Genomic DNA, 24,235 nt, shown 5'->3' on the forward strand with positions numbered 1-24,235 from the left:
AGTAATGTAATGTATGTACACAGTGACTCCACCAGCAGAATAGTGAGTGCAGCTCTGGAGTATAATACAGGATGTAACTCAGGATCAATACAGGATAAGTAATGTATGTACATAGTGACTCCACCAGCAGAATATTGAGTACAGCTCTGGAGTATAATACAGGATGTAACTCAGGATCAGTTCAGGACAAGTAATGTAATGTATGTACACAGTGATTCCACCAGCAGAATAGAGAGTGCAGCTCTGGAGTATAATACAGGCTGTAACTCAAGATCAGTACAGGAAAAGTAATGTCATGAATTTTTTAAATAAAAAATTGTAAAAAATACAATGTATCATTGGTAATTATGTTTATGACAACAGATTTCAGTACATGACTAGTATACAGATGAGTTACACTTACCTTTAGATAGTGATGACCCACAATCCAAATATTCACGATCTGCAGTCTTGTAAACATCACCTAAATTCTGCTGATCCTCATTATAGTTCCTCTGATACACATAAGAAACAGATTTGGTAGATAATATTAGGGGGTTACTCTGGTCTGTTATCACCTATAATAATACCATACATGTACTGTATATCCAGGGAACATATGTAATGGAGTATACGAGCACCTGTGTTGTGGACGTCATTGGTCCACCCTGTTTGGCTGACTGTTGTGTGAAGGTCCGTACAGCTGAGGCCAGAAGACCATCCGACCACTCCATGGTGTTGGGGTTGATTTCACCGTACAACTCTCCGAGAGTCACACACTTGGGGTTTATGACAAAGGTCTCCACTTTCCGTTTTCTAGTGACAGTCTTGTAAATCAATTCAATAACATTGTATTGATACATCGCCAACTTTTACATACGTATTAACTGCTTATGTAATATCCCTATATTTACTGTCTATAGACTATGTTGGGGTTAGTTTACCAACAAGGCAACAAAAACAAATGCCTAAGGCCTCATGCACACGACCGTAGCCATGTGCACTGCCGTGATTTCCGGGTCGGCTGGCCACGGAGTGACAGCTGCGAGCCGCCCGCAAATCGCGGGCTGTGCACATGGCCGCGAGCTTTATTTTCAATGAGGGCTCCGGGGCCATGCACGGACCGTGAAAACCACGGTCGTGTGCATGGCCCCATAGGAATGAATGGAGTCGCAATTCTCCCGTGGATTTTTGGCGGAATTGCAGCCGCAAAAGCACGTTCGTTTGCATGGGGCCTAAGACCCTGTGGATATAGTTCATAAAGGAGCAGAAGACCTTCAAATGTAAAATTGTTATCGTAAATTAAAAAAAATTTTAAGCCCTTAAGGACCGGCCCATTTGGGCCGAGCACTTTTTGAAAAATTTTTATAGCTGTTTTCCAAGAGTCATAACTTTTTTAGTCTTGTTTTTTGTGGGACGAGTTGGAACTTTTATTGGCACCATTTTGGGGTACATATAACATATAACTTTTCAAAATTTTTTTGGGGGGAGGAATAGGAAACACAGCACAGCCCAATTATTTTATGACGACATGTAGTATAAATATTATGTTAATTTTATTACATGGGTTGTTACGATTGCGGAAATACCAGATTTTTTTTATGGTTTACTATTTTTAAATAATGTTTTTTTTAATGAAAAAGTAGGTTTTTGTTTATTTTTCGTCAGGGGTAGATTTTTTAAATTTTTCTAATTTTACATTTTTGTTTGGCATGGCATAATAGGCAGAGGCCTATGGCAGTCCTGGGGGGCCTTTGAGGCCATAATAATCCATCGGCACCGTGCGATTGTGAAGGTGCGACAAAGTGTTAAAAACACCTTGTATTCCTATTTTTGCAAACACCCTATAAAACGACAAAGTAGATTTACCGGCAGAGAGCTGCTTCCTGTTGGGGATGATGGGAAATGTATCAGAGCTTTTTCCAAAATTCTCCGCACTGTGGTCTTCCCGCCTCCTGTGGGGCCCACTAGCATCACACCATGGCGGGCCTGAAATAAATTTGCAGATTGAAACTTATTTGACACCAACAGAAACACCACAACGCCAAGACGAATCAGGCCATGAAAAGCACGGAGCGCTAATCCTCCCCCAACAACTAGTATCACTAAATACTAAAATGATAGCGTATTCTACTCAAAGCCAAAAAATTCTAGAGTGACCGTCGGCAATCCCAAAATCCCCTCCCCCATGTCACACTCCAGGAAGCCAGCGATATGCCACCAATATCTATGGTAAGGCGACAGTATTCCGCTGCTGTGTTTCTAACTTGGTCTCCTAGATGGGTAGCAGATCCCAGCCGCTTATGGTGTCATTACAGGGGTTATATGGGTTGCATAACAATGCGCATTTATATACTATTCTGGGGCAGTGGAAAGGTGGGCAGTGCAATGACTGCCATTACTCACCCCCTTGTAAAGGCCCTTTTACACTGGACGATTATCGGGCAGACGAGCGTTGACATAACGTTCGTTGCTGATAATTGTCCTGTGTAAACGGGGCAGCGATCAGCAGATGAACGAGCAAACGCTCGATCATCTTCTGATCGTATCGGTATAAAAAAGTTCAAATATTATGGTTGTCGGCAGCACATCTTGGTGTGTAAACCGGGAGATGCGCTGCCGACATGATGATAATGGATGGGGACGAGGGATTGGAGTAATGACCGCTCGTCCCCACGCATAGCTCCGTGTGACAGGCGCAAACGAGCGCCGATCAACGATGTCTCGTTGATCGGCGCTCGCTGCTGTGGCCGATTCACGGCCGGTGTAAAAGGCCCTTGAGTCCATAGACCAAGATAAGTCTTGAATAGAATATTGAAGGGGTTTTCCTATCAGGGACATTTATGACATATCCACACATCCCTAAAACGGCGCCCCCTATGCCCCATTTTACCTTTCTCGGCTCTTGCTGCTACCCGGCCACTTCGCGATAGGGTGGTCGAGCTCGCTGAGCTATGCTATTTCCGTAACTCCCATATAAGTGAATGTAGGTTATGGAAACAACGTTACACAGCGAGCTACGCTGTATCCGTAGCTCCCGATCATCTAACCAGGAAGTGACCGGGAGGCAGCGGGAAGCAAGAAAGGTAGAACAGGGTTTAGGGGACCCCGATCTCGATATAGGGGCTGGTCTCAGTTATGGGCCCCGCATCTATCAGACATTTATGGCATATCCCGTGGATATGCCATAATTGTCTAAGATGGGAATACATCTTTAAGAAACTATATACAAGAGGAGGAGCCCGAGAGATATATTTCCAGGTCCAAAAGGATTATGCCCCGGAATCAGCAAATAGCGCTTATTTATTACATACTGATAAGTTATGCCATTTTTTTTTAAAATATACTTTGTTTATCAATTCTTCACGGCTTCTAAGATCTCTGCTTGCTGTCATCTAATAAGGGGCCCTTCGTAGTTGATATCCAGATCGTGAGAAGCTGTCCTAGTCTTGTGATGTAGGTGGAGGTCTCTCGGCATTACATTAGATAGGGGCGCCCGCGCCTCGACTATAGTGGTGTATTTATATATTTTATTTCGTATGCAATGTATAGAGGTATATATTATCAGGGACTTGTTACGGTCACACTGTTGAAGTAATATGAGCCATTCAATTATTTCTAAGCAGGGGATAGTGGGGGCATGGAAGTAAGTTGGTCCTGCTCACACAGGTGCGCTGCTCTTTACAATGCAGAGCTCCGATAACTGTAACCAACTAAGCAGCTGTGTGAGCATCGCATGACCAAGACAGATTTTAAACCTCTGGAAGTAAACAATGAACGTTTCCATTCACTGACTGCAAGCATAGATTTAAAAAAACACAAAAAAAAAACAAGATGAGGAAATGTCTCCATTAATCTGTAGCTTTTCCACGACCTTCACACTTACCACAATCTGGTGATAGAACTGGATGACCTTCTCCCTTTGACTCTCCCAAGGCTGCAAAGTTAATTCACTGACTGCGGCAGAGATGGCTTTCTACAACACACACAGAGAGAGATACTATAATGTCATAGCAGAAAGTGGTTTTAATAAATGTTTGTGCCGGCGCGGCTGAGCGGAGAGCGTTAATGAGGAAGGAGAACCAATTAGAGGGAGGAAAATAAACCAAAAGGTAAACTGCTTAAACAAAGGAACGCTCAGATTGCTGCTGTAAAATCTGATTTCTAAATGCACTGAGTCCCCCACAAGTGAAATAAATAGGAACAACAGATGCATATAGGAGATAAATGGCCTTTTTTTGTGCGAATCTGGAAATATTGTTATATTCAAAACCTAAAAATAAAGGAAAAGGCAGCAGATAAGGATTTACTTTGTACAGATCCTTCTTGGTAAAGCAGTAAAGGTCATATCTGAAAGAGTGAAACACTTAGGGTATGTTCACACGGCCTATTTACGGACGTAATTCGGGCGTTTTTGCCCCGAATTACGTCTGAAAATAGCGCCTCAATAGCGCTGACAAACATCTGCCCATTGAAAGCAATGGGCAGACGTTTGTCTGTTCACACGAGGCGTATATTTACGCGCCGCTGTCAAAAGACGGCGCGTAAATAGACGCCCGCGTAGAAGAAGTGACCTGTCACTTCTTTGGCCGTAATTGGAGCCGCTATTCATTGACTCCAATGAATAGCAGCGCTAATTACGGCCGTAATTGACGCGGCGTTCAAGCGCCTGCACATGCCGGTACGGCTGAAATTACGGGGATGTTTTCAGGCTGAAACATCCCCGTAATTTCAGCCGTTACGGACCCCCGCCGTGTGAACATACCCTTAGGAACAAACGGTTTGTGTACAGGACACCTTCAGTGAGCAATGTGCTGTGGCAGCGCAAAGTTGCAGGATGGTGTAACCATTGTCCAAATATGAAGTATTGTGTCGTAGCTTTTAGCCTATGGCGCTACGTGACATGACAACACGGCAGGCTGCATTCTCACGATACCAGAATTTGGACTTCGATACCGATACTTTGTGTAGTATTTCGATTCTCGATACCAAAACGATTTTGCCAACAATAATAATAAAAAAAGCTCTTCTGTTTTCTGATGTGAGGCGCGAGGTGTGATGACTTTTGAACCTCCACGTGCCTCACATTAATAGTAATTAACCACATCATTTTCCTCAGTCATAATGGACAACATTGGGTTAATGTGTGGGGTACATGATGGGGTTAATTACTATTAATGTGAGGCACATGGAGGTTCAAAATTCATAATACCTCGTGCCTTCCATTAATAAGTGAAAGAAAGCATAAATAATTCCATAAATTTGTCGTGCAGGTTATTACGGTCACGATGATACCGAATATGTGTATATTTTATGTATTGAGACTGTTATTTTAATGTTTATTGTAAAAATGTGTGTATTTTTTTATTTTTTTTACTTTTTTTTTTAACTTTAATGCACTGGCATATATCTATATACTGATAGTACACAGGCAGTTGTTAGGACATACCTAAGTATGTCATAACAAGAAATATGGTCAGACAGCCCTGGGGTCCTTCAATGGACCCTGGGCTGTCTGTCCATATATGGTAAGTCCCTCAATCGCCTCACAGGTATTCTCCGTGACGCGATCCAGGGGCATCCCCCTTCTCATTTACCCCTTGAATGCTCCGGTGGCGGTAAGCTTTGATCGCAGCATTCAAGGGAATAGCGGCGGAGATGCGAGGTTTCTCTGATCTCCGCCATTAGAGCGATGTTCTGGCTGTGTAATACAGCCATTGCCCCGCTCCTGACAACAAGTATGCGCGCGCCGTCAGCATGAAGTGATGTGGCCGACACTGCACTAATGAGCGGCGGCACTAAAGACAGAACATGGGGGTGTTTTTCAGTGTGCCCGCCATGTTCTCTGTCTTCACTGTCGGCAATCATTAGCGCAGCGCTGGCCGCATCACATCATACTGACCGCACGCACACTTGTCAGGAGTGGGGCAATGGCTGTATTACACATGTATTACACAAACGCTGCCCCACTCTGACTACATTCATGTATTACAAAACTGCGGCCGCACAGCTTTGTATCGAAATACATGAATCAACGCAGGGCCGGCTCCAGGTTTATGTGGGCCCCTGGGCGACACAGACTTAGTAGGCCCCTTTGAGGGGGAACTTACAGTGGCAGTAAAATGGCAGAAAGCGTCACTTTGTGCCCCCATGTAGACTTTAGGCCCTGTTTGTGTCCCCATAAAGAAGTTAGGCCCCCAGTTTGTACCCCCATAAATTTAGTGCCCTTTGTAGATAGTGCCACACAGTCCCCCTCCCAGGTAGTGCCACACAGCCCCCTCCTCCCAGGTAGTGCCACACAGCCCCCTCCTCCCAGGTAGTGCTACACAGCCCCTCTCCCTGTAGGTAGTGCCTTTGAGTTTCCCCTTTAGAAGTGGAATCCCCAGCCAGAGCATTGCCGATGCTCTGGCTGGGGATTCTGCTTCAGGAGTAGCCCCTAACGTCACTGTCTATATTTGGACAGTGTTGTCAGGGGCAACCCCAGAGCCATAGTCCCGGGCAGAGCACTACTAGCACACTGCCTGGGACAAGGGGCGTAGTTAAAGGCTCATGGGCCCTGGTGCAAGAATTCAGCTTGGGTCCCCCTACCCCTCCCAACACCACCAGACCCCTGCGCATGCCTATGCCCAGCTGCCTTGCCACACAGACCCCATGAATACCCCCACAGTATATTTCCCCCCATAGCTGCCCCCACAGTATAATGCCACCACACAATTTATTGCCCCCCATAGCTGCCCCCTACACAGTATAATGCCCCCCATAGCTCCCCCCCACACATAGTATAATGCCCCCATAGCTGACCACCACAGTATAATGTTCCCTATAGCTGCCCCCCACACAGTATAATGCCAACCATAGCTGCCACATACAGTATAATGCCCCCATAGCTGCCCCATACAGTATAATGCCCTCCATACAGTATAATGCTCTCCATGGCTGCCCTATACAGTATAATGCCCCCATACAATATAATGCCCCCTTAGCTGCCCCATACAGTGGAATGCCCCCATACAGTATAATGCCCCCATAGATGCCCCATACAGTATAATGCCCCTATAGCTGCCCCATACAGAATAATGCGCCTCATAGAGTATAATGCCCCCCATACAGTATAATTCCCCCCATACAGTATAATGCCCCCCATAGCTGCCCTATACAGTAGAATGACCCATACAGTATAATGCCCCCTTAGCTGTTCCATACAGTATAATGTTCCCCATACAGTACAATGCCCACCATAGCTGCCCCATACAGCAAAATTCCCCCCATACAGTATAATGCCCTCCATAGCTGCCACATACAGTATAATGCCCCATACAGATAATGCCCCCCATACAGTATAATGTCCCCCTTAGCTGTTCCATACAGTGCCAAATTAATATCACTATACAAGGCTATAAGTAATACCATCATAGCGTACTCAAGAACAATAAATACTACATAAAATATAAATAACTTTTCACATGTCAGAAATGTTGATCGTGGGGTCTGAGCACTGAGACCCCCACCGATCCCTAAAACGAAGCGGCAGAAGCGTTCAGGTGAGCTGTGCCGCTTCGATTCTCATCAGCTTTCCTTGGAGCGGCTCAATATAAAGTCTATGAGTCCGTACACCGCCCACTCGGTTTTCCAAGGAAAGACGATCAGAAACGAAGCGGCACAACTCGTTTTAGGGATCGGTGGGGGTCTCAGTGCTCGGACCCCCACTGAGCAAAACTTCTGAGATGTCAAATGTTTTTTAAAAGCTTGGTTACCCTTTAAATAATAATATTACCTTACAGTACAGGCAATTATTACTACTATACCGTGTCTAATTAATACCATCATACGGTGCATAAATAATATCACTACAGAATCAAGGACCTGAATGGTAAAAATAATTCTCATATCTAAAAAGTTGCAGTTATTTTTTGTTATTTTGAGAATTGGGATTGAGCTGCCGGTACCTCTAATTTTTCGGTGTTTGCTTTCTGAAGGATGACTCCTGGGAACAGGTCGGCCATGATGTTTTCAAAGAGTACGACATCTTCAGCCAAAAATTTGGGCACATTTGCTTCTTTTAGGGCACTAATTATTATCAGCATTTCACTTTCTGGAGAAAGTCTGGGGTTCTTCTCACTGGTTGCACAGAAAACTCATTAGAACTGCGAATATTTTGATATCATAAGTTACAAATGATTTTGTATTGAAGGCAATCTCCACCAGACGTGAAAAAGTTGATCATTTTGGGTTATACTTTTTTCATAAAAGTACAGATTATCCTTCAAAATAAAATAATTTCTATGCCGGTATTAACATAACCTCTCGGTCGTGATGCGCAATATTATTTTCAATGACTTTGATTCAATTTTGTGAAAAACACTAACAAGAAAAGTATCTCGAAGCATCAAAGAATGACAATGTGCCCCGGGCTGTACAATAACTCGCTCTTTTATGCACACGCAAAAATGAATCATAATGTACAGTAATTGAATTGTGATAAAACAAAAATATAAGGGAAGAAAGAATTTTGGAGGTGCAGATGAATAACCGCTTCTTCTTAAAGGGACACTCCCGCAGCACATGAAATCAATCCCACCACCCCCTAACCTAGCGTACTTTATATCAGTGCTCTTCTAATGTCCCCGTGATGCCACTTACTTACTTTTAAGAAGAGAATAATAGTTTTTGTCCTCCATATTGAATTTAGAAAGCACTGGGCAGTAGATCTAGTAACTACATGTCCCAGGATGCTTTTCCCAATAATTACATAGGGAGGTGTGGTCAGTTTAGATCTAACGTAAGCTTTAGTTATATAGGTCATTCCAAATTGTGAGCAGGATGCTGGAGAGAGAAAGATGCAGGTTTAAGGCACAGGAGAGGTGGCAGACTGTGCCCTGTGCAGCAGCATGCATGTCACAGGCTGTGAGAAATCTCCAGCCCACTGCAGGAAGGGGCAGAGATCATGGGTTGGCAATAGCCTTACATTAGTAAGGAATGGAAATGGAATATCCCAACAATATACCATAACTTACTAGGGTGAGAAAGAGAGTCTCCCATTCTGGAGGACCTGTCCGATCCTGTATTACACAGACTAAACATTGATATGAATGGACACGGTGTAATCCTTAATGTCCCCTGTGGTGGTGCTGTAGAAAAATTTAACACTTACTGCCAGATTTCCCCACAGATTACTGCTGATCGCTGGGAGTCGCAGCAGGGGGTCACTTTGTGTTCAGTTTATTGTCAAGAAACCCCTCTAACAAGTAGAGATTGTCCAAAGTGGGCGATTGGCCACCGTCAGACAACAGAGTCCAGGTGGGAGTGCAACCTCTGCCCCCCCTGTAGTTCTGTAGTTCCGCCCCCGAATAGAAGCCATATTAGTTATCACCCAGCTTTCCAAGAAACAGATATGTTAGGAACTGAATAGAATTTCTGAGCAGGAGAGGAAGGACTCGTGAGTCTAAAGTCTAAGTAAAACCTGAAAACTAAGGTGATCATCAAATACACAAGGGTTCGTGATGGATTCTCTGCTGCAGTAGGAATAGTTGCAGGGGGTGTCACAGCATATTTCGCACTGAGCTAATCCTTGGATTTATTTTTCCGGATTTGGAGGCTATTTATAACCAGTCCAGCGCTCCCTCATATCCATATTAATATTTCGCCTTGCTGGCACATTTGTGTTTTATTGCAGTATCAGCTCAGCTGTATCACAAAGCATTAACCTCATTGGTGCAGTAGGATGAGGGCTTTTCTGCAGATGAGATTATCAGGTGTGGAGACCTCCATGACACCCTACGGTGTTACCCGCATAAACTGCCGATCAGCAGCGCGGTCATTAAACTGCGCCGTTTTCTTACCGATTCTTTCGCTATAGTGATATAGTAAGTTCTATAGCATATTCTTCTCCAGTGCACTGCAATAAGACTGCTGAGAGCAATATCGACATCGAGACCCATGGAAATACAACCAGCACACATAGGGTTTCCCTCAATATGGCGGTGTCATGGATGGGACCACGTCTCGTTTTTAGTTTGCTGCAAATTTACTTCGATTTGGTCTAGCAACGCTCTAAACGTGTGGGCTGGCCTGGTAGTTGTTAACGGATGGGCCAGTGATTGCCTGGAATGGAGTTAGTTCCCCTTTAAGGTCGGCATGTGGGGCTTACAGGGAGGTAATAGGTCATGTGGGGGTTTGAAGAGTGATGTTGACCTGAACTGACCACCATTTCATTTTTACAAGCAAAATTCTGTGCTGAAAAATGTCATAGTATATATTTTTATTAGGTTTGGAGCATCGTTTTTCTAATACACGGCTCCAAATCCCCTTCACAAAGCCATAGTTACATGATCAAATTCTGTCTGCCTGCAGCCACCACTAGGGGTAGCTCACTGCATTGAGATTTCTACAGAAATGATTAAAGAATTCTAGTTGTATACATCTGTCTTCAATAAGCTCCCCCTAGTGGTGGCTGAGGGCAGAAAGAATATTACCATCTAACGCTATGGCTGTGTGAAGGGAAGCAGGGGATTTGGAGATCTGTAACACAGAAAAATGGATCTCCAACCACAAAATCTTGGACCGCGGATCGCTCAACTGGTATCGACTTTTGGATTTGCTCCTGACTTTGATTCTACATCTGCTCCACACGTTCCTAGAGGCATATCTGTTGCCAATTGGTGACATCTCTGAGGACTGCGACCTGGCATTCTGACCGGGAAAGACCACCTGAATGACTGGTGAAGAATGGGAGGATTCCTTAAACTCCGCTCTTCAGTTTAGCCAGCATCAAACCGAATACGGTACAAGATTTGAAGATGAATCACCTGCTGAGCTGCGCTACCAAGTTTTAATCTTATGCTTAAAAGCACACAGCGTATACGCCTCGGTCGCCGCAGGGAATTCCGGCCGAAAAACCTCAGCAAATTGTGGTGCAGTTTTTCATCCGAAATGTTTGTTGTGGAAAACAGCAAGTAAAAAAAAAAGTTTCATACTTATCCGTAGCCTTGGCGACGCGTCCCTCTGCCGTCCTGCAGCCCGGCCTCCTGGGATGACGTTTCATTCCATGTGACTGCTGCAGCCAGTGATTAACTGCAGTGGTCACATTGGATGAAACTTCATCCCAGGAGGCCGGCCTGGACGAAGAAGCACAGAGTTCTGGGTAAGTATAAGATTATTTTTTTCTGTGTTGCAGTTTTTGCGCCAAAATCTCAGCTTTTCCGCCGCAAAAATCTCAACATCTGCTATTTGTTGCGGGTTTTACCTCCCCATTGAATTCAGTGGGAAAAACCCGCAACAAAATGCAGCGATTACGCAAATACAATTGCCACGCTGCGGATTTAAAAAAAAGCACCAGAGGTAAATTTCTGAGTGTTTTTTCCGCTTATCATTTACGCAGCGCTTCTGTATTATACTGTGCATTTTCCGCAACAAAATCAGTTGCGGAAAATCTTCAGTATTTACGCTGCGTGTGAACGCGGCCTTATAATAAATGTTGTGACCGACCCCCCATCTTCTAAAGAATCAGGCGCCTGTCTGGTTATTTTATAGCATAGTACAACACCCCTCAGAAAAGCTATAGGTAATTCAATTCTTTGTGAAAAGCTGAAAGCATAGGACGATTTTCGCAACGTGCGATTACTCACATACGCTACAGGGATACATCTCTATTTAGTTTGCGCAGAGACTGCAACCTATGTACCTCTACTGGGCCGAGAAGCTGCCTGCTAGCGGATGAAAATAAAAAAAAACACTCTCTGAAAGTAAAGGTGGTCACTGGCAATGTTGCAAAACAAGAGCGCTAAATGTGCAAAGTAACAACATAAACTAGAAGTTCAGAGGTTCTCACAGAAAGAATTAATGGCCAATAACTGCACCGGACACTCCAATAGAGTGGGAAAAATTGCAGTTTGGCTGTGTCACAGCGCCCTCCACAGTATTTCCTTCTAATCTCATCACTCCTGCGCCGCTGCCCTGGTGGTCGCCACCGGTCTCTGTTGACTTGTCCTGCAGTGATGACATGTCGCTCATGCACGGGACCGCGGCAGCCATCACTGGTCTCAGCGATCTCGTTCAGCATTACCGCTGAGGCCAGTGATAAGTCCTGGACAATCCCTTTAAAAGGGTAACTAAACTTTTAAAAAAATTCTGATATGTTAGAAGTTTTGATCGGTGGGGGTTCGAGCACTGAGACCCCCACCGATCGCTAAAACAAAGCGGTGAAGCCCTCGGGTGAGCGCTGAGCTGCTTTGTTTCTGATCGGTTTGCTTTTGGAAAGCTGAGCAATTGGTGTACAAGCTCAATAGAAAGTCTATGAGCCCGTACACAAACTGCTCGGCTCTCCGAGAAAAGCCGATCAGACACGAACAACGAGCGCTTGTGCTGCTTTGTTTTAGTGATTGGTGGGGGTCTCAGTGCTCGGACTCCACCGATCAAAACTTCTGACATGTCACTATGACACGTCAGAAGTTTTTTGAAAGTTTAATTACCCTTTAACCCCTTAATGACCGCCGATTAGCCTTTTCACGGCGGTTATTAATGGGCTTTATTCTACAGCGCCGCTATTCCACGGCGCTGCTGTAGAATAAAGTAAACAGAGCAGGGAGCCGTCAAATCTCACTGCTCAGCTGCCAGAGGCAGCTGAGGGCTGGGGGTGTCCCTGCTCTGCCGGGTGAGATCGATATTAGTATCGATCTCACCCGTTTAACCCTTCAGATGCGGTGCACAATAGCAAGCACCGCATCTGAGTGGTTTTGGAGAGAGGGAGGGAGCTCCCTCTCATCCCACCGACACCCGGCGATAAAATCGCCGAGTGTCTGTGTCTTCTATGGCAGCCGGGCGTCTAATAAAGGCCCCCAGGTCTGCCTGGAGCGAATGCCTGCTAGATCATGCCGCAGGCATGACCTAGCAGATGTCTGTCCGTTTTAAACGGCCAGGCAGTAATACACTGCAATACAAAAGTATTGCAGTGTATTATAATAGCGATCGGAGGATAGTGAAGTCCCCTAGTGGGACTTGTATAAAAGTAAAAAAAGTTTAATAAAGTTAATAAAAAAAAAAAGTGAAAAAAAAATAAAAATGAAAAACCCAGCTTTTCCCCTTACAAAATGCTTTACTATTAAAAAAAACTACAATAAAGCAAAAAAGTTACACATATTTGGTATCGCCGCGTCCGTAACGACCCCGACTATAAAGCTGTTACATTATTTAACCCGCACGGTGAACGCCGTAAAAAATAAAATAAAAAACAATGGAAAAATTGCTGTTTTCTGTTAATCCTGACTTTAAAAAAATGTGATAAAAAGTGATCAAAAAGTCGCATCTACTCTCAAATGGTACCAATAAAAACTGCAAGTCGTCCCGCAAAAAACAAGACCTTATACAGCTATGCCGACGCAAAAATAAAAAAGTTATAGCTCTTCGAATGTGGCAATGTAAAAATGTAAAAAATGGCTTGGACATTAGGGCCCAGAATGCAAGCAGGGGGAAGGGGTTAAGAAAGACCGTGATCTCACACTTAGGGTGGATGTACATGAGCGTGTGCGTTTTTGCGCACGCAAAAAACGTGGTGTTTTGCGTGCGCAAAAGGCACTTAACAGCTCCGTGTGTCATCAGATCGGAAATGCTGCTGCGTGATTTTCGCTCAGCCGCCATCATTATGACACTCCGTTTGGATGTTTGTAAACAGAAAAGCACGTGGTTTCCAAATGTTGCGCGAATCACGCTCGTCCCACGGAAGTTCTTCCGCGTGGTGCGCGTGATTTTCACACACCCATCGACTTCAATGGGTGCGTGATGCGCGAAAAACGCAGAAATATAGGACCTGCCGTGAGTTTTACGCAGCGGACACACGGACTTACGCTGCGTAAAAATCACTGACAGTTTGCACTGCCCCATAGACTTGCATAGGTCCGTGCGACACGAGTGAAAAATACGCGGGTGGCACGGACGTATATCGCGTTCGTGTAAGTCCGCCCTTCGGGTATGTTCACACGCAGAGTCAAAAACGTCTCAAAATATGGAGCTGTTTTCAAGGGAAAACAGCTCCTGATTTTCAGACTTTTTTGTGCCACTCGCAATTTTTGCTGCGTTTTTTACGCCCGTTTTTTTGGAGCTTTTTTCAATAGTCTATGAAAAACAGCTCCAAAAACGTCCCAAAAAGTGTCCTGCACTTCTTTTTCGCAGTCGTTTTTTTATGCGGCCGTTTTTTGAAAACGGCCGCGTAAAAAAAAGGCCATCGGTACAGAACGCCGTTTTTCCCATTGAAATCAATAGGCAGATGTTTGGAGGCGTTCTGCTTCCGATTTTTCAGCCGTTTTTCGGGCGTCTACGGCCCGAGAAACGGCCCGAAAATAGGCCGTGTGAACATACCCTCAGTTATACAAACATTTATACCTTCAGAAAAACGGAGACATTCCACATACACACTTGTTCTTATATCTCACCTGGATTCCAAGTCCTGCTTCTTCTGACCAGCCACGACTAGTACCGTCTTAATAGCTCTCATTCCAAAATCATAATGATTCTACAAAACAAAAAGAAGCTTCATTATAGAAATATATGAGTGGTCACCAAACCTGGGGTCAGCGTCCAGAAGAGAATGAGAAATCACATAACATATCTGACCATCAAACAGATCACTCGAGATTTGTATGTGTAAAGGCGGTAATGCCCGGTCTGACGGAGGATCATCCAGCTCTTCTGATGACCTAAACCTCTCTGTATCAGATGTGATGATCTGATCCTTCCTATTGTCATACGCATTGGTGGCACGTGGCTAAGATATGCCACCAATGTCCGATCAGCGGGGTCTGACCAATGTGATCTCCGCTGATCGCTAGAACAAAGTGGCAGCAAGACTAGGAAATTGCTGTGCCCCCTTATCTCTTGTTGGTTCCACTCGGCTTTTTCTAGACAACCGGAGGGGCGGCCATTGACTACAACCCCCAATCCCTTTAAACTCCATACTGAAGGTCAAGAACTCTGTGCGTATTCATTTCATAATAATATTTAAGCCACATTTTGACGTAGCAGATATTTTTCACTACATATTTTGGTACAGATTTGCATTGCAAAACTGCGCCACAAGGGGCATGCTGCGGATTTGTAAATCCATAGCATGCCCTATAATCCTGATGAGTTTTGTAAACCCCCATTCACTAGTATTGTACTGTACTTGGTTGCAGATTTTCGGTGCAGAACCCAAACTGTACATCTGCATCCAATTTGCCACGTCTGCGCCAGCCCTATAGATGTCGGAATTCCGTTTTTCCAAAACAGAGCTCCAAATCCCCTGCTTCCCTTCACCTAGAGTTAAATGAAATTCTATCTGCCTCCACGACGAGGAGCTCAGATTAATGCAGGGAGCAAGCGGCAAATACGGAGAACAGCAGCCTGCTACATAAACATTGAGGACAGCCTGTAAGGACAAATTTTGTTTAAAGGATATTGACCCAATGCATGTAAAATAAAAACACAGCAACATTTTGTGTATACAGCTCCTATGCAGACCTACGTGTTGCCGTGGTTACAGACTACAAACAAACCCTGTGTAGTCTGATCCTGCAGTCATCTGTTGCTCCTCTGCCTTCTCTTCTTGATAACCTACAGGAGAGATAAAAAAAGAGGAACACATAGCTGCAGGATCAGACTACACAGGGATAGTTTGCAGTCTGTTACCATGGAGACATTTAGATCTGCATAAGAGCTGAATCTAAAAAACAAATTCTAGGATTTTTGTAAACCACACTTTTTGCCACGTTGCATCATATTTTTTTACATTTTAAATGCACTGGAGCAATAAATGGTTGCAAAAGTGTTCATACCCTTTCCCTTTAAGGTAGAATTGTTGAATTTCGTCAAACCAATTTTAGACTTAAAGACGACCTGTAACCTCTCCTGACGTGTCTATTTTGGTCAATACCTGTATTTTCCGTGAAATAACAATTCTGGAACTCTGGCAGAGTTCGGAGATGGTCCTGAATAGTTATTCCATGGGGAATACAATTATCTACTAAAACAGACACGTCAGGAGGGGTGACAGGCGCTCTCACACGGACACGTGTTACCTGCTGAGACAGCTGTTTGCTCGCCAGCTGATACAGGTTGACTAACTTTCCAGACAGAGATTTTGCAGTTTTAAATCCCTCGGAGAACAGCATTATCTCAGCAATGAGCTGGTAGTCGGGGACCATCATCGCAACCGGTCTAAACAGAGATTTCAGATTGTCTGGGAGCTCAACTCGTCCTTTGTATCTGGAAATAGAAGACGGCATAAATATTCATATATACACAAGAAGTATAAACGTTTGGCTGTATAGATTTCATTCTATTATACTGTATTACAATGTATTCAATTATACGATCGTCCATAATATTATGTTTCCGGATATTATATTATAGTATTTTATGTTATATATTTTTTTTATATTATTTATAGAATTGTTAGGCATAGATCTAAGGCCTTAGGACTTATTCACACAAATGTGTCCGCTTTGCGCGCATTAAAAAACGCAGCGTTTTTCTTGCGTTGCAGTTCCGTGTGACATATGTTTTCGGGGCGTGTCTGTTTTTTTACGCGCGTATGTCATCCGTATGTCACACGTTTTTTACGTCAGCAAAATAATGTGTTTTTTCTTATTTTCATCATTGCTTTAGCAATTGTTGAGTGAATAACGGACAGATGTGCGTCCGTGTGCTGTCTTTGATTTTCACGCACCCATTGAATTCATAGGTCTGTGTGACGTCCGTTGTTTTAACGCCTGTAGCACGGACGTGAAATACGCTCGTGTGAATAAGGCCTAACGCATGACAATGTCCATCTGTCCCTTTATCCAATAAGCTAAAGAAGAAGTAAACCAAACTATGGGGCTTCCTGGGTAACGTGTGGTGGTGGGGGAGAAGTACTACAAACGATATCAGGGTCATCAGGCCCGTTAACTGAAGGGGGTAGCGTGCACGTGCCAACATCATAAGCTGCCTTTAGTGATCGGGCTTAGGTTAGCAATGATTAAGTGCCCTGCATATTAATAGAGATTGGTGGTGCAGTCCTACGTATCAATGCCCTGCAACAGTCAGAATGATGAGCGCCTTACACTCAGCCTTCTGTCAGAGACAGGAGACCGCTGTGCCTGGGGAGGTGAGTAAGATACTGAACACCCGGTATTAACCACTCCACTACCATAAACCACCAGGTATGCTGACATTTACCCTTTCACTACCATAGACCACCACGTATGCTGACATTTACCCTTCCACTACCCTAGGTCACCAGGTATTCTGATATTTAGCCTTCTAATACCCTAGACCACCAGGGATGATGACATTTACCCTTCCACTACCCTAGACCTCCAGGGTTTCTGATATTTACCCTTCCACTATCCTAGGCCACCAGGGATTCTGATATTTACCTTTCAACAACCCTAGACCACCAGGGAAGCTGGAATAGTTTCCTCTACTACCCTAGACCACCAGGGATTCTGATATTTACACTTCCACTACCCTTGACAACCAGGGATTCTGATATTTACCCTTACACTACCCTAGACCACCAGGGATTCTGATATTTACCCTTCCACTACCTTAGACCACCAGGGATTCTGATATTTATCCTTCCACTACCCTAGACCACCAGGGATTCTAATATTTACCTTTCCGCTACCCTAGACCACCAGGGATTCCAATATTTACACTTCCACTACCCTAGGCCACCAGGAATTCTGATATTTACCCTTCCACTACCATAGACAACCAGGGATTCCGATATTTACACTTCCACTACCCTAGGTAACCGGGGATTCTGGTATTTGCCCTTCCACTACCCTAGACCACCACCGATTCTGATATTTACCCTTCTATTACCCTAGACCACCAGGGATGATGACATTTACCTTTCAACTACCCTAGACCACCAGGGATTCTGACATTTACCTTTCAACTACCCTAGACCACCAGGGAAGCTGGAATAGTTTCCTCCACTACCCTAGACCACCAGGAATTCTTCTATTTACCCTTCCACTACCCTTGACCACTAGGAATTCTAATATTTACCCTTCCACTACCCCAGACCACCCGGGATGCTGACATTTATCTTTCAACTACCCTAGACCACCAGGGATTCTGGAATAGTTTCCTCCACTACCCTAGACAAACAAAGAAGCAGCCATTAATCCCTCCACAACCTTAGACCACCAGTGAAGCAGGTATTAACCTCTCGACTGCCCTAGACCACCACGGAAGCAAGCCTTAACCTCTCCACTACCCTAGGCCACCAGGAATGCTGACATTAACCACTCTACTACCCTAGACTCCAGGGAAGCAGAGAGTATTCCCATATCTCCCAAGATTTTAATCCCAAATCATGAGGCATTTTAAGCTCTACCCCCTATTTGAGCAAGGATGCCCCCAAAACAGCTTCAAAATGTCTAGCTTTATGCAAATTTACATAAGCCCCAACCCTTTTGAGGTTTGACTCACAGAGCAGTCCAATGAAAAAACAGGAATGTTAACAGGTATGATTAACCCCTAGACCACCAAGGTAGTTAACATTAACACTTTCACGTCCCTAAACCACCAGGGATGTTCACAGTTACCCTATACTACTAGAGATGTTGATATCTAGCCCCAGGTCAACCCTGTTGCCTTAGTAATGGCCCTACTGATATTCACATAACTTGTGACTGAAAATGCTATTTTTAATAAAAAATAAACATGAGAACATCTCTTTAATCACATCTTAACTTTATGATAAAATAAAGTTTAATAATCACCATATTTATCAAACAATTCTAACTTTTTCTACTAAAATATCTCATTTTCTGTGGTTTTAGTATGGAAGGAAAGTTTTTGAGTGGGAGCAATGCGCTGACCTAGTATCAAACTTTCCATAGACAACGAGGGTTATATAAATAACTGGAGATTGAGAACTTCTGCACATTCCATAAAAAGTAAGTCACGAAAAGAAGACACAGGCTGTAAATAGAGGCAATGTTACCTACCCGCAGATTCCGATATGTATTATGTTCTAGGTTTTATTAGAGATAGTCACACGTGTACATCTGACTCAAACACATGACTTAAATGAAAAAAAGGTCATTAAGAAAAATCCCGCTAAGTCTTCTTACCTGAGGGCGGGCAGTCCCACCACTCATTATTGCAGAATTTTCCTCCTATATGTATAATTTAGTGCGAGAAATATTTTATATTCTGTATGTCAAGGAACAAAAAAGTCATGTCTGTACCTACCTGGGATTCATGGTAATGAAGACTCCGCAGGACATATTTAGACGGATCTCTCTTCCCTCAAATACAAACCTACATAAAACATTATTTCCCAATTATTTCAGCAGAAAAAGCCAGCAGGAAAGCATTAATAATTACCAAATTTGCTACATGAACTCGATGAGAAAACATTTTATATAATTCAAAGAGTATATTTTGTTCCAAACTATTTTTATCGCTCCTTTGCATCTGAAATACAAAAATAAGCAACTTTGCCAATAGTCTTAATGTAAAAAACTTATAATACACTTTTCTGTATACAGTTGCTATGTAGACCTATGTGTCTCCATGGTTACAGACTACAAACAAACCATGTGTATTCTGATCCTGCGTTACTGATGTGTTACTCTCTTCCGCTGATGCTCTCTTTTACTGTATGTAGGTTATCAAGAATAAGGGGCAGCGGGAGCGGAGTTAACACATGACTGCAGGATCAGACTACACAGGGTATGTTTGTAGTCTGTAACCATGGAGACACGTAGGTCATTACTTAACTTTGCTATTTTATAAAAATTCATTAACCGTACACAGACAGCACATGACACTGTCATAGCAACTACCTTTAGCCGCCACTACAGGGAGAATACTGCATACAGATTTATACAGTTCCCTCACTGTACAAATGCATATATGCACTTAGCTCCCTCTAGTGGTGCCCACATGAGGCCAGAATTCTAACATTTATCAAGTCAGTAAAACAGCGCCCCCCCCCCCATACCAAATTATTATAAGATTATAACAGAACGGTGGACGTTTACTTTAGTACATATGGCGGATCCCTCATTTTTCTATGGGGCCGTGCGATTTTTGTATATGCCCCTGGCTCTACTCTTTAGGAGCTTGTCCTGGTAACAGGTTCCATTAAATGGTCCTTACAGGATTAGATGCATACAGTACCTTATGGCTTGGCTGTCCTTTGCTGTTTTGATGGCATGTATCTGAGAGGCAATTACTGAAAGAACTTCAATATCAATGCGGTTAAACTCATCAAAACAACACCAGGCTCCGGACTGAGCCATTCCAGAGAAAAACTTCCCCATCATCTGAAATACAAGTCTATGTGTTACTATTACACTATTAATCTTAAATAATGTACAGCTTTAGAAAAACTGAGCTGCAACATCACACACCCATGGATAGGTGTGGGGTCTGTTTGTGGAATAAAGCAGCCATGGTTTTCTAATCCTGCATAACTTTTTTAATAGCTGCATGTCTACTGCCATAAAAAGAATACATAATAAAGAAACAGCACACAAACCAAATGTCATAAGCAGTAATGTTATATATGTACACAGTGACTCCACCAGCAGAATAGTGAGTGCAGCTCTGGAGTATAATACAGGATGTAACTCAGGATCAGTACAGGATAAGTAATGTAATGTATGTACACAGTGACTCCACCAGCAGAATAGTGAGTGCAGCTCTGGAATATAATACAGGATGTAACTCAGGATCAGTACAGGATAAGTAATGTAATGTATGTACACAGTGACTCCACCAGCAGAATAGTGAGTGCAGCTCTGGAGTATAATACAGGATGTAACTCAGGAACAGTACAAGATAAGTAATGTAATGTATGTACACAGTGACTCCACCAGCAGAATAGTGAGTGCAGCTCTGGAGTATAATACAGGATGCAACTCGGGATCAGTACAGGATAAGTAATGTAATGTATGTACACAGTGACGCCACCAGCAGAATAGTGAGTGCAGCTCTGGAGTATAATACAGGATATAACTCAGGATCAGTACAGGATAAGTAATGTAATGTACGTACACAGTGACTCCACCAGCAGAAGAGTGAGTGCAGCTCTGGAGAATAGTACAGTATGTAACTCAGGATCAGTACAGGATAAGTAATGTAATGTATGTACACAGTGACTCCACCAGCAGAATAGTGAGTGCAGCTCTGGAGTATAATACAGGATGTAACTCCGGATCAGTACAGGATAAGTAATGTAATGTATGCACACAGTGTCTCCACCAGCAGAATAGTGAGTGCAGCTCTGGAGTATAATACAGGATGTAACTCAGGATCAGTACAGGATAAGTAATGTATGTACACAGTGACTCCACCAGCAGAATAGTGAGTGCAGCTCTGGAGTATAATACAGGATGTAACTCAGGATCAGTAATGTATGTACACAGTGACTCCACCAGCAGAATAGTGAGTGCAGCTCTGGAGTATAATGCAGGATGTAACTCAGGAGGAGTTAAAGATAAGTAATGTCATGTATTTACAAAGTCACTCAACTTTTTATGTAGATTGAAAAAAAACAAAAAAAAAACAGTGGGGAAGAATTATGAATAGTGTCATAAAATGCCTAATTTTATTATGGTGAAAATGGTGCAAATCTCCCTAAATATACAAAATTGTGCACATGGCATGATAAATGTTGCGCAACTCTCTAGACATGTCAGACACTTTTCCTTGCACTCCCTCATTGCTGACGTACGTTACATTTTCGCTACCCCCACAAATAATAGCTCAGCGTTGATACATTTTGCTAATTTTAGGACTCCTCTTAGCCATTCCCGTTTCTAAATATTTTTTAAAAAAGTGTCTAAAACACAACCGATCTGGTGCACACCTCGTCCTCCACTGCCATTTTCAACAGGATTGGATGACTTTTAGTTTTCTCGAACTGAATGAATTTTTGAAGTGTTGGATAATATTTTTTCCTATTTATTAAAACCTTTATTTATTTATTTATTATTCCTAATCATTATGCAGCTCAGTGATTGGGCATAGCGGGCAAGACGAGACCAATTAGGAACTAATAACTCGTGCGTTAGCCACACATTGCAAATGACCAGTTTTCCCCCTAGTGAGACCCCACACCATGAATAGTCAGAAATGGGAATCCAATCACCTTGTAGTCCAGACTTTCTGAGCAGTTAAACACCACACACTGTTTTCCCAAAGCCTGCGGGTCAAAATGTTGAAAACATGAAAAATATTTAATAAAAATAACATAAAATAGTGTCTTATATTATAGAACTACTATACAAAAAATGTTTATAATACAGCAAAAAATGATAAGTCAGCATAATATTTAGTCAGCTTAAGCTCTGTTCACACCACATTCTGCATATGTGCTGAGAGATACTGCTGGCGCATATGCTGGACGGGTCCATAGACCCTATAGATGCGACAAATGGCAAAAGTGTTCTTTTTTTTACCGTATAGAACAGCGTAGTCTGCTGCACTTTCCTATAAAGTGGACAAACAGATGGTATACATTATTTTTCTGGGGGCCTACGGATGAAGTATGCCATCGTATGTACAGTGACATGCATCTAGGCTTTATATCTGGTTCATATGGCAGGAGATTTCTCCGTAGTTGACACCAAATGTAGCCACTAAGGCCCCATGCACACGGATCCGTAATTACGGATGAAATTGCGGACCTATTCATTTCTATTGGTCGCACATGTTGTGTAGAGGCTGAATATTCTGAGCTGTGCTGGGAACATAACATTTTAGGCCGGCCATATTTAAAATCAATCTAATTTTTGGGGTTTTCCACTTAACTCTTTAGGGCCCATTCACACGAATGTGAATAACGTCCGTGTGCTGCGCAGGGAAATCACGTGCAGCACACGGACCCATTGATTTTTTAATGAGGCCGTTCACACATGCAGGAGTTGTCACGCAGCGTGTGTCAGTTGCGTAAAACTCACAGCATGTCTTATATTGGGGCGTTTTTCAAGCACCTATCGCCCATTGAAGTAAATGGGTGCGTGAAAATCACGCACCCCACACGGATGCACATCCGTGTATGGTGCGTGATTTGCGCATCAATTCAATTCTAAATATTTTTTTTTTAAAAAGACGTGCTTTGCGAGTGCGTGAATAACGCATGCCCCTCTCAAAACACACGGATGCATAACAGAGCAGATTCACACGCGTTTTTCACGCGCGTGAATCTGATACGTTCGTGTGAATGTAGCCTTAGTGTTTTTGTCCCAACTGCTGCTGTCCAAATATCGGATGTAAATACTGTCTAGATTGTGATGTTTCCATGCGATTACTTAATCTAAGGGTAAATCCGCAAGAAGAAGCTTTTTCCTCTGTGTATCTTGCAGCGACTTCACAGCAAATCCATGGCAAAATCTGAATGTGTTACAAATGCGGATTTTGCCATGGAATTTCACCCGCACAATTATTTTCCACTAAGTGCGGATGGGGTTTCTGAATCCCATCAACATGTATTGTATTGAACATTGGCGCAGATTTTCATAGAAGAATCCGCAACGAAAATATGTGACAAATCTGTGACGTCTGAACTCTAAAGGCTCATCCACATGCTGCTGAATTGCCGCGTTTTTTTCCGTCGCAATTTCGGACAGAAAAAACGTAGCAGAATACAGTAGCAACATAGTGGATGAGATTTAACAAATCTCATCCACATGCTGCGTAAAATTTCCGAGCCGATATGGACCTGCGGTGCAAATTTTTCGGACCGCAGTATGACAAATCCTGTTACGGAGAGTGTGCAGAATTTCTGCGTTTTTCCAGAGGAGACGTCACCATCTCCCAGCATTGGGAAAAACGCAGCAATTTACGCACCATTTTCCGCAGTAAAAACCGCAGGAAATGGTGCGTTTTTGCCGCACCGGAAAGCCTTTGACTATCAACGGAATTGCTGCAGACATTTTCTGCAGCAATTCCGTTCTGTGTGTGTGGACAAGCCCTAAGGCTAGATTCACACGAGTATGTTCGGTCCGTAAAGGACGGAACGTCTTTCGGCCGCAAGTCCCGGACCTTACACACTGCAGGGAGCCGGCTCCTAGCATCATACTTATGTACGACGCTAGGAGTCCCTGCCTCGCTGCAGGACAACTCTCCTGTACTGCAATCATGTTTTCAGTACAGGACAGTAGTTCCACGGAGAGGCAGGGACTCCTAGCGTCGTACATAACTATGATGCTAGGAGCCCGGCTCCCTGCAGTGTGTTCGGTCCGGGACTTGCGGCCGAAATACGTTCCGTCCTTTA

At 43.4% G+C, this 24,235-nt stretch overlaps 1 protein-coding gene across 3 annotated transcripts in view; it reads right to left on the reverse strand.

Annotated features, from left to right (window-relative positions):
* DNAH14 (dynein axonemal heavy chain 14) overlaps positions 1-24,235 on the reverse strand; it is a 215,191-nt gene that overhangs the window by 100,065 nt on the left and 90,891 nt on the right. For all 3 annotated transcript variants that reach the window (XM_075863387.1, XM_075863386.1, XM_075863388.1), the window contains exons 30-39: positions 22,109-22,162; positions 20,134-20,279; positions 19,201-19,269; positions 16,026-16,212; positions 14,403-14,482; positions 7,926-8,097; positions 3,866-3,955; positions 1,849-1,968; positions 621-806; positions 404-494 (exon numbers count right to left, since the gene is read on the reverse strand). In XM_075863387.1, coding sequence (XP_075719502.1) covers positions 404-494; positions 621-806; positions 1,849-1,968; positions 3,866-3,955; positions 7,926-8,097; positions 14,403-14,482; positions 16,026-16,212; positions 19,201-19,269; positions 20,134-20,279; positions 22,109-22,162 — 1,195 coding nt within the window. The remainder of the gene's footprint in view (positions 1-403; positions 495-620; positions 807-1,848; positions 1,969-3,865; positions 3,956-7,925; positions 8,098-14,402; positions 14,483-16,025; positions 16,213-19,200; positions 19,270-20,133; positions 20,280-22,108; positions 22,163-24,235) is intronic.

The sequence above is a fragment of the Rhinoderma darwinii genome, chromosome 4 (assembly GCF_050947455.1).
Source record: "Rhinoderma darwinii isolate aRhiDar2 chromosome 4, aRhiDar2.hap1, whole genome shotgun sequence".
Classification (NCBI taxonomy): Eukaryota; Metazoa; Chordata; class Amphibia; order Anura; family Rhinodermatidae; genus Rhinoderma; species Rhinoderma darwinii.